Source organism: Anneissia japonica, unplaced genomic scaffold (assembly GCF_011630105.1).
Source record: "Anneissia japonica isolate Jap-2015-1 unplaced genomic scaffold, ASM1163010v1 scaffold287967_len90795_cov214, whole genome shotgun sequence".
Classification (NCBI taxonomy): Eukaryota; Metazoa; Echinodermata; class Crinoidea; order Comatulida; family Comatulidae; genus Anneissia; species Anneissia japonica.
The window spans coordinates 18,424-35,661 of NW_022755188.1; the positions used below are offsets into that span (position 1 = coordinate 18,424).

Genomic DNA, 17,238 nt, shown 5'->3' on the forward strand with positions numbered 1-17,238 from the left:
CAATAATTGTCAAAAATCTTTAATTATACAAAATTTATACAAATTGCATTAAAATGCTATCATCCAACCAAGTATGATAATTAGCTGTTTTGCTAAGCCAGCTATACAGAAAAAAAACTGAAGAAAATTGTACCTCAATGTAACTTTGACATAGTACTCAATTACAATTTTCAATTTCTTGTACAAATCTTATTATTCTGCAAGGTTTTGGGAATCAATTACAGTATAAGGGATTAAATCAACCACAGTGCTTTACTACTCACATCAGCTATATACATTTTATTTATTCATTTATCTGTTACTCCATTGTCTTTATCACAAACACACTAGTCACGTACAGAAACCGAGACCTGTCATTTTGAAAGTGAAACATTTAAAATTATTGTATTATGTAAACACAGTCTTCATGAGGAAATAAATTTTACCAGGAAGCAGGAAATCATATAATATTAATAAAAGTAAGCCAAAAATAACAATTTAGAAAACTAGTTTAGAAGTATATCGACAAGGCTTTCATGAATTTACATGAGGAAGTGTACACAAAAAATTGTGTTATTAAATATCTTAACTAGTCGTCAAATGTTAGATTTGCTTTACTTAAACTGGGCACACACTGCGTCGTACAATCACCCAATCAATCTATATCTGTAAGCGATTTATGATGCGATGACATCTTGTTAAAATTCAGTCTAAGATGGAAAAAAAACAAAACAAAACAGTAGTGCTTTTAAAATTAAATATTAAAAGAATTCTGGGCTATCATTGTACAATGACTTTATGGGTCCCACCTAGAATATAACTATTACAATCTGGGTGTTGGAAGCCCATTAGGTTGCACAAAATCCTGAAGGCATCATCAAATGACTGTAATAGAAGCTAGAACTTTGATTTAGTTTTTATGTTCCTCATGCCTTAAGTTACATAAATCAGCAGTGATTTTGGTAGTCTTTGATTGAAACACTTAGCTGGATAAACCGACTAACTGCACATCGGTTTATCAAGGCAAGTAGCAATTTTGGTTGAGATACTTACCTGGATAAATCGACTAGTTACCAATGGTTTATCCAGGCAATTATTTCCGGAATAGACTAGTGCCTCAACCAACTATAGACTAGTCAATTAAAGTATTGGCTCCACGATCATTGTTTGCCACATAGACTATTCCAAAGAGTATAGAATTACAAGAGGTCCAACCATTACTTTGCATGTGCGCAATGAGACAAAATGAAAAAAAAAGGGGGGGGGGGTCCATTAGAATTCAACTAGATTTCAAAACCCGAACATGCTTTCAACTAACACAACGCACGTTCAATACGAACGCCTCTATACGTTATTTTGAAGGACGCCCTCTAGTTCGTGGTAGTACTTTCGAGATAAGATTGCATTTCAACGAAAACCATAGAGTCGGGCCTCTTGCAGTTCTATACTCATTGATTATACCTAGAAAGTATGAAAAATATTTCAAAAAACACCACTTCTGGTTAAATATAAACAAGTTTTTACCTACACAAGGCATAATACCATTGCTGGTGTTACAACTCACTTGCTAAGGTACAATCAAAATGATTTCATCATTGTTCTGCACACAAAAAGAGGATATCTGTTGAATAGTGTAGATTCATGGGCCAAAACCATCCTCAAATAATAGTTCACTCGCATGCAAACATACGATGAAACAATTGGCAAAATGTCTATTCAGGGGTCAGTGTACAGTATTCTTCAAAGTGCTGTTAAAAATTTCAAATAATTACATATTGTATGCTACATATATTGGGTCTAGCTGGTCAGCTAAAAATCCATCTCGTAGATGCATACGCTGTTTTTCACCACGGGAGTTGATTGGCACGACGCCAGGATCGACGAGAACAACAACGCCAACAATGAGGTAGTGGTCCTCAAGTACCGCATTCGTGATGAGTGGAACAAGGTCAAGGGCCTCCTTCTCATCTCCATCAAGTTCTACAACCACAACGAGGAGGTTTGTCCATGTAAACACAGCACTGCATGAACCAAAGAAAAAAGTTCATGTTAACTATTTAATTCACTGTCATCCTACTGTAACATTGAATAAAACAATAAAATGATAGAAAAAATATCCAGCATCACTAGATAATTTGAAAGTTCCTTACCTCTCACAAATATGTCTATGACATCGTAGGACAGTGTTTTCAATATCAATTGGATGATACCTCATACCACGCATTGATAATGCCTCATCCAGGGAACCCACAACGAACAATGCATCATGCCGATCTAGAAATGTGAAAAAACATCAACCATCATCTTTCTAAGTGTTGTTTAATTCAATCAATTGGGCTAAATTATAATTTACAGCTAAAAGTACAGCTAAACTTGGTAGATATTAAGAAATAGTAAATGTGATTATTTTTATGCACACATACTTACAAAAAATATGGTGAAGGTATTTAGTATAATTTTTAAGTGATCTTTAAAAATGTTTTTCATGGGCTAGGGTAAGGGAAAAATCACTGACTCACAGACTGGATGTAGAGAGAAACCACTGACTCATGGGATGAGGAAAGAGCCCATGAATCTTGGACTGAATAATATCCTACCTCCGTCAGCTTGAGTCAGGTCAGTCCTTTTAATGAAGCCTAGATACCCAGTTCTAGCATAAACAGTACTTGTATCACCTGTGGTCAGTCTGGAATTAAAATGGTCTGCGTAGGCGGAATCATCACCATAGATGGTGTAATAGCCTGCTGCATTGTGAGGGCTGTTCACCCAAACCTAAAAAAAAACCAAAAAAAAAAACCAACTCCATTACAGATGTTTGAAAAATGATTAAGAATAGCAGTCCTAAGAATAAGATATCATTATTATAGGTGATTCGAGTGGCCGAGCGGTAAGGCAGGGGCGGCACAACCTACAGCCTTAACATCGGCTCTGGTTCCAGCCGCTCCTCGCCCTTTCACAGTCTTCTCGGATAAGGACTTAGAATGGAAGTCCAGTGTATACATTGCATCTTTCGGAAGAGTAAGGTGTTACCCTGATGTTATGTTTCATTTCAGCCCCTGTCATTGTGGAATGATGTGAACATGTATCTACCAAGAAGCGCCTCTTTACGGCTGCTAGGTAGTCACGGACCACGCCCATACGAAATTCAGCACAATGACGCTGCAAGTTATGGGTTATTCTCCTACCTTTACCTTTATCATCAAACACAGCTATTATTAAAGTATTATTATTACCACATAATCACAGAAGTTGTTTAAAATAGGTTACAAATTCTAACATAAAGTATCAGATAGGTTGCCAGAATATTGTCTGATTTACCTCCCCTAAGTGAGAATCAGCACACTGCCCTTTGGTCTCAGGATGTGCAATGACCACTTTCACACCTGGAAGAATCTGAAAGAAAATGGCATAAAAAAAATAATAAAATACAGAATCTTCACTTGAAAAATTTAATCTCTCTATGTGCATATGCAGTATATGAACAACATTATTTTTAAAATTATGTAAAATAGAACATTAATTTACATTAAAAATGTTGCTAACTGAATATTGGAGGTGTTTGAATAACATGATAAAAGATCTGATTGATGCAATAAGCTCACCTTGCCAGATTCCATCATACACAGTCCATGGGGACTACCTTTCTCCACCAAAGTAACTCGATCATTTCTAAGAGCTCTCACATCAACATAAACATTGCTTGGATCGGGACTGGAAGCTCCCTGTATACATAATAATTATAATATTCAATAGATGAACACATTTATTTAGCTTCAATTTCATACTTAATACAACACAGAAATAAGACAATGAATATCATAAATTCCATAATCCTATAAGCCAAACATACATAGCAGTAAATTACATTACATTTCTAAAAAACTAAGAAAACAAGGCAATTCATTTTTAATAGACTCACCTGCATTCCTACAGCAACATTAACACGACACCCAAATGCAGTGCTGACTGCCCGCGTAGCTAGGCCTACGGTCCTAAACAGTGTGCAGAAATGAGTAGTCAAAGCCACCCTAGGCCTCTCCTCAGCTACCACAACAAGGGAGCGGACAGCTGATAATGACACTCCACGGGACTAATAAAAGCAATATAAGTAGACAGATATATATTATCACTTGATTCGAGCTCAGTTTAACAAATGTTTAACATTTAAAAAAAATATTTATTTAGATTCTAATCAGCCTCCTACTTACCAACTGCTTCCTTACATGTATATAAATGCTTAAGACATTAGCTGCCATTGATGTGAATACTCGTCTTATAGGGTTTTGCAGACGGGACAGTTACAAGCGACTTTTGTGTATATTATGTGCAACCATGTTAAAGAATATATATTTTATACTTATATCATACCTTAAGTCCATTTACAGAGGTTCCTAGTCCCTTGGTGCATAGCTCCATCACAGAGTAGGAACAGAATGTGTCACGAACTACAAAATAAATGTCAAAAAAAGTTCTCCTCGATTTGTACAAATGCTATTGTTACCAAAATATTATCCCAAATAATAATATTCCCCTGTCATGTTATAATCCTATTGAACATCAAGTCATTGCAAATGTACTTCCCAGTAGAGCCATACTTTTTGGCAAGGACAATCATCAGAATTCCAAACTAACATTTTCATTACAATGGTCACTATAAACTTGAACAATGTACACAAGTGCATTTTAAGTGTACACAGGGTTGACCTTCAATCATTTGAGGCTTGCCATCACAAAACCATCATAATGTTGCTAATTGTTAAACTGAGTAATCATCATAAGAATGTGGTAGTATTGTATATTTTAGTACAGAGAAACATTATATTTGGCAATATAAGCTGATTCCAGTGAATGACCCATCATTTTAAAGGTACCAATGTGGAGAATACGATATTGAAAAAGTCAATTTTCATTTCTCGGCCACTGATGCTGGTTTTGGAATGGCAAGCCTAATGTAACTTTCTTCTACTTCTTTTTCCATTAACGCTCTGCCCGCCAAACACGGAGATCTCTGTGTTTGGTAACGCAACACTTGACCGCCAAACACGGAGATCTCCATGTTTGGTAACACAATGCTTGACCGCCAAACACGGAGATCTCTGTGTTTGGTAACACAACGCTTGACCGCAAACACAGAGATCTCCGTGTTTCAGGGTTTTTTTACGGAATACGATAGATGGGGTAATTACCGACATGTACTAACAATTCGAACACTATATTCAGTCTGGACCATAAGTATTTCACTATTTGTTTGTTTACATTGCCATAAAGCTGTATTATCTCAGCTTCGTTGTGCGAAATTGTGTAAATCTCCAAATGTGAGTCATTTTCATTTTACAGTTACAGGTCACAGATTGTGATTACAATAGTGTTTGGTACCATTGTAAAGCTAAGATGTTTTGTAGTTCTTGTAGTATTCACTACATGTCAATCAATTCACATACGCACTCTCAACAAGCTTAAGAGAAGTGTTAAAATTTGCTAAAAAGTCTGGCGGTGGCTGATACTATTTTTCAAACCCCTGGCGGTCAGAGTGTCAATGAGAAATGTTCAAGGCTACTGTCCATCTAACACAAATGAATTTTGCAACCAGTTTACAAAAGTTTGAATGTGTGGCTTTTCTTTTATTGTAACTTAGCTAATACAGTACTAAAATTTACCTTTGTATTGACTAAGTGTGCTCAGCCACAGAGCGGGATTGGCTTCCACTTCAGAGGGCGGTATCAAAATAGAGTGATGTCCAGAATAAACACTGTAAATATATAATAATGAACCAAAATAATTACTGTATGTCCATAAAATAACAATGAACATAGCCAAAGAGTACAGATATAACAAGGCAGCGTATTCTCGTTTGTAAATACGTCAATCCTCCAAAGACTGTAAAATGTGTATCGTTGATTTACGCTGTCAACGAGTGTACTGGCCTCGCTTGTCTCTCTATACTCTTTCACATAGCACACATGCAATCAAAGACTTACTCTATATTATTTTGAAGGCAAGTTATAATTACTTCATTCTGGTAAGAATTTACAATACTAGTGGATATTTTGTCAAGCCACATTAAATAATATTACATTAAATTACCCTTTACGAACTATAGAGGGGGTGATGTTACCTTGTTAAACTCCATAAAACAAATCCTAAGCCAGAGTATGGATCCAAGCAGAGGCAGATAACCCTGGAGGGGTAAAGTTCACACGCTAACTTCTGAGACCGACAAAGAGCGCTGGCACCTGAATGAGAAATCTAAAAAACAAAAAATACCAAATTTAAGGTCATTTTAACAACAAACAACATTATTTGTACAAATAATGTACAGAGCAACCCAAGTGGAGAAGTCTACTTAGCGGAGAGGCATTAAAGTTGAATAAAGTAAGTAGAAACTCTCGCTGTGCAAACCGCTTGTGTGCTTGGGCAAGGCACTTTGTCTACGGTTGCCTCTCTCCACCCATGAGTATCAGTGGGTAGCTGGTAGGTTCGAACACAAATGCACTGAGCACTTGCTGCAATATTATGGAATTCTCCCCAGGGAGCTGAGTATGTGCACCATATGTGTTGATCCAAAGACCGGGGTACTGTAGTAATGTGAAGTGCTTAGAGGCTTGATGCATGAAGCGCTATAAAAGACTGACATATTATTATTATTATTATTATTATTATTAGGTTTGGCTTCGGAAAATGAAATATTTAAATTTCTATATACATTTTTTTTATAGAATTAACTTGTTAGAAACAAGTTCAATCAAATAATCAATTAACCAATCAAAACACTTTACTGTCTACTTTTTATACAAATATTTAAAAAAGAATACTTTTAATGCAAATATAGCTTAACACTACACTGATGTAGGCACATAGTGAGTACTAGACATGCAGCTGACCTTGACGCCTGCCAACATTCCAGTTGTGGACACGCTAAAATCCAAGAAGCACATCATCTCTGGTGTTGGTGCACGGTAGTAGTTTGTTAATTTTTTCTTTGGCAGGTCATCTGTGTCCAGAATTGTGGGCCATGATTTAGTGTCCACTGTACCTGTCGCTTCCTATGATAGACAGACATGCAGCTTATCAGTATCAACATATAATTTACACTACTGTACTTCCATCAATCAATCAATGTGTAAACAAAAAGAGTTTTTTTAAACAAATTACATGTATGTAGAACAAAATACACAATATAACCAATAATTACTAAAAAAAAATAATTAGTTAACAGAAATTATAAAAATTTACCTTTGATTTTAATAACCTGATGACCTGTAGAGTGGTCAAGATGGCTCTTGATTTGCTAACCTCTACAATCATTCTGACCGTAGGTAGAGTGGTCTGGATGTTCTGAGGGTGGGGAGGACGGACAGTTACTGGCACAACACCTGCGAAATAGATACACAAAATTAACATTTTTAGAGCACTTTATTGGACACACACACACAAAAAAGAATTTATTTTAGTTAGGACTCATATATGCCAGTATGGTGTCCAGCGGGGATACCATCCCTTGACCTAAGTCAAGTGTTTGTATTATGGTGTCAGAACATTAAGCAATAATGTATATTTTATCTTATCTTAATTTACACCTACCTATATACGCAAGTCTAGGCATGGAACGCATTAACACTTACCAACATACAAGCAGCCGTAGAAGGCAGCTACAAGGTCTAGGCCAGGTGGAAAGATGAGGGATACATGATCTCCTGTATTAATCTTGCCCTTATCTTGCAATAAAACAGCTATCCTCTCAGCTTTCTTGTGAAGCTGACTGCAGGTCAGTGTACCTGCTACACTACCCTGCAACATTAACAGATTGTATTTTCTAAATTTATTAAAACAATATGTTTTATCTTTAATTATAAAATTATCTTTACACTCATCATGGCATTGTACATATTAGTTAAGCATCTTTAAATTGAATGAACTAAAATAATATTTGAGCAGATACCTTGCTGTTCATAAGAGTGTAGAGGACATGATCTGGTGTTGACTGAGCTCTCCACTTTAAAACCTCGGACAGAAACTGGTACTTCCTCCCTGATTCTGTATCTTCGTCTACACCACCAATGTCTCGGCCAGCTGCCCCCGCTATCCTAGTCCCTGCCACCAGGTTGCCCATCATCACGGATGCTGGTCCGACATCCGAGGGCTTAATGCGAGGCTTTGGTAGGTTGGTAACGCATGTATGTGGACACATGAGAACATTGGTGGGATGGAGTAAGCCATCAAGGAATTTTTGTTTGGTGTCAGATAAGTGAATACCTCCCAGGGGGGTCTGATGAAATAATAAATTTGAAAAATTAATGATTTTGTTAAGAAACACTAGAGATAAAATATATGTTTTATACACTGCACTACACAAGGCTTCTGGTGCACTTTATATTGTTACTTACTCATTGGATCAATCAACTATTGTGTAAATTCTTGAATGTAAATTTTCAACTTAAGAAACTTGAAGCATGATCTAACATATGTAGTGATGTATATTTTAAGTTAAATGTTACTCCTGGGGGTGCTCTTACCTTTGGCAGGGTATTGGGTGGTACTAATGCAAGACAGTAAACGCCAACTTGATGTATACTGTCGATAGCCTGAAGAACACGACTCATCCACTGGAAGCACTATCGGATATAATATAATTGAAATCATTATTATGCATTACAGTTGAAATAAATGTAATAATGACCATGAGGATTATGAGGATGATGGTGACAATGATAAAATTCAGTACAGTAATAAGAAATATTAAAATGTCATAAAAGTGAGGAAAAAAACATGAAATAAACTACAAAAAAATCTAATAATGTTCAAATAAAAAAAAACTAGATTAAAATTTCAGTTTATTCTCTCATTACCTCTTCTTCAGTAGCATCTGGTCTTTGTTCAGCAATAATTATAACCCTTTCATCTTTAAGAACTTTAATGGAGAATACAGCAATCCTGAAATTAAAACAATAAAATGAAAATTACATAATTAAAAAGGATATGTCGTAAAATCAACTTCTTGAAAACAAAATCCAAGGCAGAAAAATAAAATTGCAGAATCCAAACAACTTCTTGAAAATAAAATCCAAGGCAGAAAAAGGTAGAAAATCCTTTTCGCACTAGCGAAAACGAGACACATTGGAAATACTTGATCCAACTTTTAAAGGAGGTTCACTTTCAACGAACGTCGAAAAGGGAATGAGACGTTTGTTAGGGAGACGGTTCGTACGTGGCGCCCTGGGTCTGACTGTTCCTTTTATTTCGAAGGGGTATTCCGTTTGGGAACAATGGCAATTAGTCGGTTTATCCAGGCCAGGTAAGTATTCACGAAATAGACTACATAATTTACTTTCAAAAGGCAGACCGAATCGTGGCCTCAGCAGCCTGAACAATATCATTAAACTTATCACAAGACAGCATACAAACTGGCAAGTATGCTGAACAACTAGGATTTTAACTAACCTCCCTCTGTAGATGAATTTCATTGGCTCAACAGCGAGAACAGTAGCGATGATGTCATCGGTATTATGTCTCCTTCCACTGACTGTCATCAAACCATCTGTTTTACCACAAACAAACACCAAACCACCCTGAAAGTAACAAGAATTAGATAGTTTCTTTCTTTAATCCTTTTACTGCATAAAAATAGCAAGTACATACAAAACAGTAAAAGCCAAAAAAGGACTGATTCAAAAGAACTGGTTAATCAACTATAACACAACAATTATAAAGTCTAAAAAACATGAAGGCTCTCTGGAAAAGAGCATATTTTGTCTGCGTCTACCTTCTGATTTATTCCTACGATGAGACATACGTGGATCCACATCAACAACACCGATTGAATATGAATTTTTATATATATATATATATATATATATATATATATATATAAACAAATGATAATGCTAGAATAAATTTTAATACTCTTCTACATTCAATAAAAACGTCCTAAATATAAGAAGAATATAATTTTAATTATTTTTGTCTCACAAAATGGTAAAACAACAAATATAAAGTGTCTAAGTATGTTACCTTGAAGACTTGGTTTGATTTGCCAGTAAGTCCCCAGTATGAGCTACCTACAGCTTCTGAGGCTACACATAGCTCCCCTACTTCATCTGTCTTACATAGAATTGGGTTAGAATCTACTTTCACAACCACCATCGCAGCTGAAAAAAAAATCAATTACTTTAATTCTTATTCCAACACTTCAATTACCAACACTCCTACCATTACCAGAGTGTTAACTACAGAATAATAAAACTAGTAAACATTCTACAAAATTCATTTATGATATTTTTAAATTTGAATTGGGTGTGTTTATGTACAAACACTCAATGAATATGCTTCTAAATGCTTTCCATAACTATTTTCATATAAGAGGTAATATACATAAGCATCTTACAAGGAACTATAATGACTATGACCAAAAGAAAAACAAAACAAGTTTTGCATCTAAAGGTGTAAGATCATTTGGTCCTGAACTATGGAATGATTTACCTCCTACTATAAAATGTGCCAACAGTGTTTGTATATTCAAAAAGAAATATAAATGTTTCTAATTGAGGCTCAATAATTCAAGCTTTCATGAAAATAAAAAATTAGATTGCATACAATTATTATATTCAATTTGTTAAAAAAAAGTGTAAGGAGGAATTGTAACGTAACAGTTAAATCCATGAGAAAGTAAGAATTTTTGAACCATGAGACTCAACACACAATAAGATAAGCCATTTTTATGAATTGTTTATTAAGTATAAAACTGAAAAATAAAAAAAGGTAACGTAACGTAATGGTGCAACCATTATTCGTTATTCAATGTCAAAAGGGGTACAATGACAGGCCTTTTGGCCTTTATGTAGTCTCTCGGCCATCTTCCTGTCTCAGCCATCTTCCTGTCTATCTATTTTATCCCGATTTATTGTAAATGTTTGGTAAATGTTTTGATTGGCCAATAAATGTGACTTATGACTTAATTTATTATAAGATTATAATTAAAATATCAGTTTACATATTAGTGTACATAATTATATACACACACAAAAAAAACACAAAAGCTCCTCCCCAAAAAAATATGTAATATGTATCCTGATTGTTGTAAACAAAAATTTTAAGCATTTGTGTGATACTCAAACATCCAAATTAATTATAAGTCCTACCTCCAGGCATAACGACACCAACATCTTGCAATGTCAAAGAGGTTAATTTATCATCAGTGTCCACCCTGACCACACCATAGCTTAGTCCAGCCATTGATAAAACTCCTCGGCCTGAGGCTGTGTTACCAGTCTTACCAGGCCTTCGTATTGATATTGTGAGCGCTTCTGTTGTGCTGGCACAGGGACATATAGTTTCTGTCTTTAGACCTCGACTTTGGAAAGTATTAAGGAAAGCATCACATGATGATAACGACCCTGAATGAAAAAAAAAATGATTATATAAAAGTATGAAATATAAAATTTAGGTATAAGTTACGAGTTTATACCGTTAATATGTAATATGGGGGGGGGGGGTGTCATTCAATGATGGAGGTCTTTTTGTAAAAGCATCTCTCCTTAGCAAATTATTGAAAATGATTATAACAAAATGACCTACCAAGCAAACATTTTCTTTTATTGTGAAATATATGGCATAGTGATGTCCTCACCATACTCAAACAACCTTCATTAAATTAGGACACTCAGTGGTTGAGTAAAAAAAATTCCTAATAGATCTATTTCTTGTCAAGATTAAATCAAGGACACTGAGATTTGATTATTTGAAGCCTATATACTTGATACTTTTACAGTACATGAATACAATTAAATTATCCTTTTCTGGAGCTTAATAGAATCATGTGACAGTGCATTAGTTGTGTCCTGTATGAGTCTAGTAATCTTATTTGACAGCAAAAATGGATCACTATTTGCAGTCAGTTGACATTTGGGTTAATACATTCATCCAAACAAAGAAAAAGGAAATATTATGAAATAACAATAAGGAAGTTGAAAAAGAAAAAAATAATAATAATAGTACACAATCAGTCAATACTCAATGTTTTTTTATTTAGTGGTAATAAAACAAAAAAAGTACATACTGTATATACAGTAATACCAGATTTTCTAGAACATTTGCTAACTGAACACAACCATATCTCTCTACTTGGACCCTACCAGAGGCCTTAGGTAGACCCAGGCCTTAATATTCATAAAAAGCTGGTGCCTCATTTTAGATGATCTTGGAAGTCAAAATCAGGACAAAAAAATAATCGTGACAATGTAATAATGCACCTGCATCTGTCCTGCTAAACTGGTAATACTGTATAAAAATCTTGAGCTATCCATTTTTTGATTGGTTAAGGCCGTGTACGTCATTTACTGTATATCTTAACAGTGATATTCAATACTGCCTCTATAATATGTGGCTTTTGTTATTATTACTCAACTTAATTCTTTTAGTACATCTAACAATACAAATACTAATAGCAGGAGGAACATACCGAGTTACAACCTAGTCAAATGGGTAAAGTAGCACTTACATGGATTTGCTCCGTCTGCTACAAGTAACATTCGTATTGTATCCAGTCTGACATCCTTGTGTTCCTTCTGAGCCATCAGCCCCCAATGCATATCACGAGACTTCACCACAGCCACAGAGGCTAGAAAATAATGGAAACAGTATTATGATTATTTTTTTACAGAGCATAGGTTTCAAAGGGTTCCACAAAACTGCTTCCACATTACTATGAAGGTCACTGGACAACAGATGTTCTGGCAATATTGCGGTAATAATACCGGTACACTAATACTGACATACACCATTTATACCAACCAAATATTGCCGTAATATAACGCCTTTCTATATGAATGGATCATGCATGGTAAGAAAGAGCCATTGGCACAGATTGAGGGCATGCTTTATTGTTTGTTTCTAGAATATTGTAGAGTAATATTGCGGGAATGTGACCTGCTTTCAATTTAGACACACTCCAGAATGCACCATAACAGGAATGTTGCGGTAATGGAACGCCGTGTAACCATGACTGCGGCTGCAGTTAGGTCTGACCTTTTCATCGTTGGGAATATTCCTGCAATATTGCCATAATGTAGCTCTCATGCAATCATGATGTTGTAGATAATAGAATAGAATAGAAATCTTTCTTTATTCTGGATACTCAGTCAGTATTGTTACACTGTTCTTCACTGAGGTCCAGGGTATCATAATAATTATATTATTATATTATGATAATAATTCACGCATGAGAATGAATTCATCATTCAAATAATGATAATATTTTTAATGGTTAAGAGTATCAAAGATTGGCAACCTCTATTGTCGTGTATTCCAATATAAAAAATTCCCCATTTTAGGGCTAGATGTGTACTGTAGTATATTTAGCTTAAAAGAAAGGTCATTTGTATGTGTTTCTCTCTCCACCCATGAGTGGGCACCAGGTAAGATGTGAATGTTCAACACTGAATTACTTGGTCGATACTCAGTATTCATGCTTTATCAGAAACACTCCCCAGGGAGTATAGGAGGCTACACATTATGCATGACTGAAATTTCCAATTACTAGAGCATTAATGTTTTGAAATTTTTCCTGGAACTCTACATCACGGCCAACATACTACAGTATAATATTACAAATGTGGAAAAAACCAGACAAAAAGGACAATCCTTATATTTTATTTCACTGATATATAAAGTACATATATTTTGATATTCTAAAAGATTCATTATATATCAGCACAAAGACTAAGGCCACTCATTTTACAATTGATAGAAAAATAACTAAAAAATAAATATTAGTACAAAAAAATTATCTCTTAAATCTCAAACCTAATATTACATTTAAATATGTTCTATTAACACTATTCAACATGTTTAATAAACTATTACTACTAAAATAAACAAATTAAGTATACTAGTTTACACAGCATACACAGATCACACAGCTAAGACAGATTAATGAATATATTTTCTGCATTTACCATTACTTACCTTTATACTTAGTTATCATATGCATCCAGGAGGCTGGGTTTATCTTCATTAACCCATATGGGATATGTATTGCATGCATGCCATTAAATACACTCTGAAAAAAGAAGAGTTAAGTAATTATCATGTAAAATTAATTATGTAAATGTTAATGATAAAATGGAAGACATATATACTTGAAATACACATATTTAATGGAAATGCTATTAAATGCAATTAATAATGATATGGCAGTATATATGCACAATAACAAACATTAAAATTGTAGTCAGGAACTTACTAAGATATATAAGTGAAGTAACATGGAAATATTTTAGCGGCATTGAACAGATTGAATGGACTTTCTTTGTAATGCGCATGGCAAGTTAATCTGGTAAGGGACACAACACCAGAAAAAGTACCTTTAAAGCTAAAGAACAAACTTACACAGAGAATACTATGCCAGAGGCCGACATCCCTCTTGAAGTCCAGCACACTGACCATTACTTCACCCTCTGAATAGTTACATGCTACTGTTAGTGTCCGGCAGTGCTGCAGCATTGCACTTCTTGAGATAGTAACTCCCATTACACTGCCATCTTTATCAGTTGTGTACTAAGGATAATAATATGGCATTTCTTAATTTGAGTTATGATCTCTCTTGTGTGAATTCTTGGTGTTTGGAAAAAATACAATTGATAATATTATGATGGGTTGAGTTACATGAAATACATAAAAGTGGAGTATTGTGGAATACCTAAAGCTCTGTCCACACTTACAAATTGTATGTGACAATCTGTGTGATGTGCCCATATATGGGCATCATGTGCCCATATATGGACATCATGTGCCCATATATGGACATCACTCATATTATACCAAATATGGGCATATCACATTTCTATCACATAAAATGTGATAGTGTGGACAGAAATTAAGGCTCCGATGCATTTCTTACTGAATATCTCTTCTCTAAATACTTGGTAGCCTGGTTCTCATGAGAGCCCTAGTATCCCGATCAGGAGCTAACCGTTAGCGCTAACCATTAGCACCTGCGTGAGAATGCCTGATCGGTTAGCACTAACTGTTAGCAGTATCCGGTTAGCAAGCGCTATCGGTTAGCAAGTTGAGGGCGTTTCTATCATCAACCAATCACATGTACGCGTTTACAATTTCCAGTTTCTTATTGGCCAGTGAATCGATCATCATATTGTTGGTATCCGGATCAGGATTTTCTCGCATGGACGCACGGCAGCTAACGGTTAGGAGGATCCGGATCCTGCTAACCATTAGCTGCCGCGTGAGAATATAGCTGAAGTAAAACATGTTTAGTGTAATATTTGGATTTTGAGATGTGTAGTTGGTGATGTATTGATCTGAGTCTACAAAAAGAATAATTTCTGTTCTGATATGTCTTGAAATAAATGAAGCATGAAGTAATGTAAAATTTCTGATGTTCTGATGTATTCTTTGTCAAATATCTCTTCCCTAGATGCTGGGTGAAAGAGATGTTCAATGTGAAATTTAAATTTTGAGATGCATAGAATTGATGGTGATGTATTTGATAACAGTTGAGTAAGTGCTGTGTATGGTGAATTTGGTGCATAGTCCATCCCTACAGGCAGCAAGGGTATGCAAAGTGGATTGATTCATGCAATGGACCTCAAATTTTAACTATTTGCAACAACTGCTTTACCTTGTGATGCACATAAAGGTGAGTTGTACATAGAAAGATGAATTGAGTCTTACCTCTATATAGGCAGGTGAGTCATCAGACATTCTGGAGGGCATCTGCCAGTCTTTGGGAGGTTTATTCAGATGCTCTGTTACATGCCAGTTTAGTTTTGGCCAACCTAAAGAACAAGAGAGAGAGAGAAACAAATACTAATTCAATAATAATGCGTATAATTATTATAATGTATACAAAATTTTCAATTAAGAATTTATGGTAACACTAATTATTCTTTAGTTTGATTAAACAATATATATTGAGAGTGATCCAACCGAGACCTCCTTCTAGCTATTCAATTAAAAATGGTATATGACTTTTAAACATACAGACACAGAGATGAACCATTAACAGACATCAGCATTGATAATGTTTGTAAACAATATCCAGTGTTAAGCACTTAATGATGTTATTTAATTGAATATCCTGAAAAGATAAATCTTCATCAAAGGAATAACAGTGTCAATAAAAACTAGGAACTTGTCTGGTAATGAATAAGAAGAAACACAAGGAAAGTCTATAAAAGTGACAGTTGGCCTAGCACAGACTAAGACCTGTTTTAAGCCGAGCATTTCCCCACTTATCCACGTTCTCTTACACTGTCTCCTTTAAACATCTCTCTAGGGTAAGAAGCAAATTCATCTGTATAACACTTACCTTTAAAATGTGCTATTTCTCCAGATGTATTCTTGGGTAGCTCTTTAAGACACTGTGCTGTCGTCAAAGCGTTTACTATACCTAGACTACCAAGGAGAAAACCTATCTGTTGACTTCCAGCATCCTTAAAAAAAACCCCCAAAACCAACCAGTTAGTCAATTAATAAGGTACAAGTCAATCGTGACGTCATCACTGTAACTCCCAATGTTATTTGCCTATTCCCCACCGTCCACTAATTTTTCTATTAGTGGATGCTTGGCTTGATTTTTTTTAGGTTCGTGTGCAAAAAAAAATTCCTCATCACTGCGAAGACATCGTGCACCATCGTGACAAAAATTGAATTGTAATTGAAAATCACTTTCGTAAAACAAGCTTACTAAGAACCCGAAGAAAGTTACTTCAAATTCAATATTAAGTATGAACAATTAAGGAATTCATTGAATCAATGGACCCTCATAAACACTTTACAAAACGTGACTAAAGAGAACTGTTTTGAGGATGACAAGACCAATCAGGGAATGAATGGACTCAAAATGGAAAATGCAGACTCACTGAAAGGTAGTGGTAGGTAAGCTCAAAATTGAGCATTTTAAGTCCTACTGAATGTTACACTGGCATTTTGCCAGTTTGTTCAGTAAGAACTAATTCTGATTTGTGTTACCTGCGCCATATAAGTCCAAGTAAAAGAAAAAGTAGTTTCCTAATATTTTGAAAAAAGGAGAATGAGGGCACTTTTTTTACTCCGATATGGCAAATCCAAAATGGTTGATGAGAAACAGCTTCTACTTTCTCACTTTTACCTAGCCTGGGTTCCAGGCCCTAATTTTAGGTTACTCACTTTTTATTGCACTTAGTGCGCGCCATACCTAATTTAATTGGCGTCCCATACTCGATTTCTTTTTTTTCGAATTAGGGCCTGGGCAAACGATTCATGCGT

At 35.2% G+C, this 17,238-nt stretch overlaps 1 protein-coding gene across 1 annotated transcript in view; it reads right to left on the minus strand.

Annotated features, from left to right (window-relative positions):
- Positions 1-714: 714 nt before the first annotated feature.
- The window catches only part of LOC117123346 (disco-interacting protein 2 homolog C-like), a 68,193-nt gene continuing 51,669 nt past the window's right edge, over positions 715-17,238 (minus strand). The window contains 23 exon segments of the mRNA XM_033269233.1: positions 715-2,000; positions 2,130-2,253; positions 2,577-2,751; positions 3,298-3,372; positions 3,582-3,701; positions 3,899-4,069; positions 4,348-4,424; positions 5,637-5,728; positions 6,095-6,225; positions 6,861-7,022; positions 7,213-7,352; positions 7,602-7,767; positions 7,919-8,245; positions 8,493-8,591; positions 8,826-8,910; positions 9,418-9,545; positions 9,901-10,124; positions 11,115-11,369; positions 12,473-12,592; positions 13,939-14,032; positions 14,362-14,529; positions 15,664-15,767; positions 16,301-16,424. Of these exon segments, the coding sequence (XP_033125124.1) occupies positions 1,748-2,000; positions 2,130-2,253; positions 2,577-2,751; positions 3,298-3,372; positions 3,582-3,701; positions 3,899-4,069; positions 4,348-4,424; positions 5,637-5,728; positions 6,095-6,225; positions 6,861-7,022; positions 7,213-7,352; positions 7,602-7,767; positions 7,919-8,245; positions 8,493-8,591; positions 8,826-8,910; positions 9,418-9,545; positions 9,901-10,124; positions 11,115-11,369; positions 12,473-12,592; positions 13,939-14,032; positions 14,362-14,529; positions 15,664-15,767; positions 16,301-16,424 (3,414 nt within the window). The 3' untranslated portion in view covers positions 715-1,747.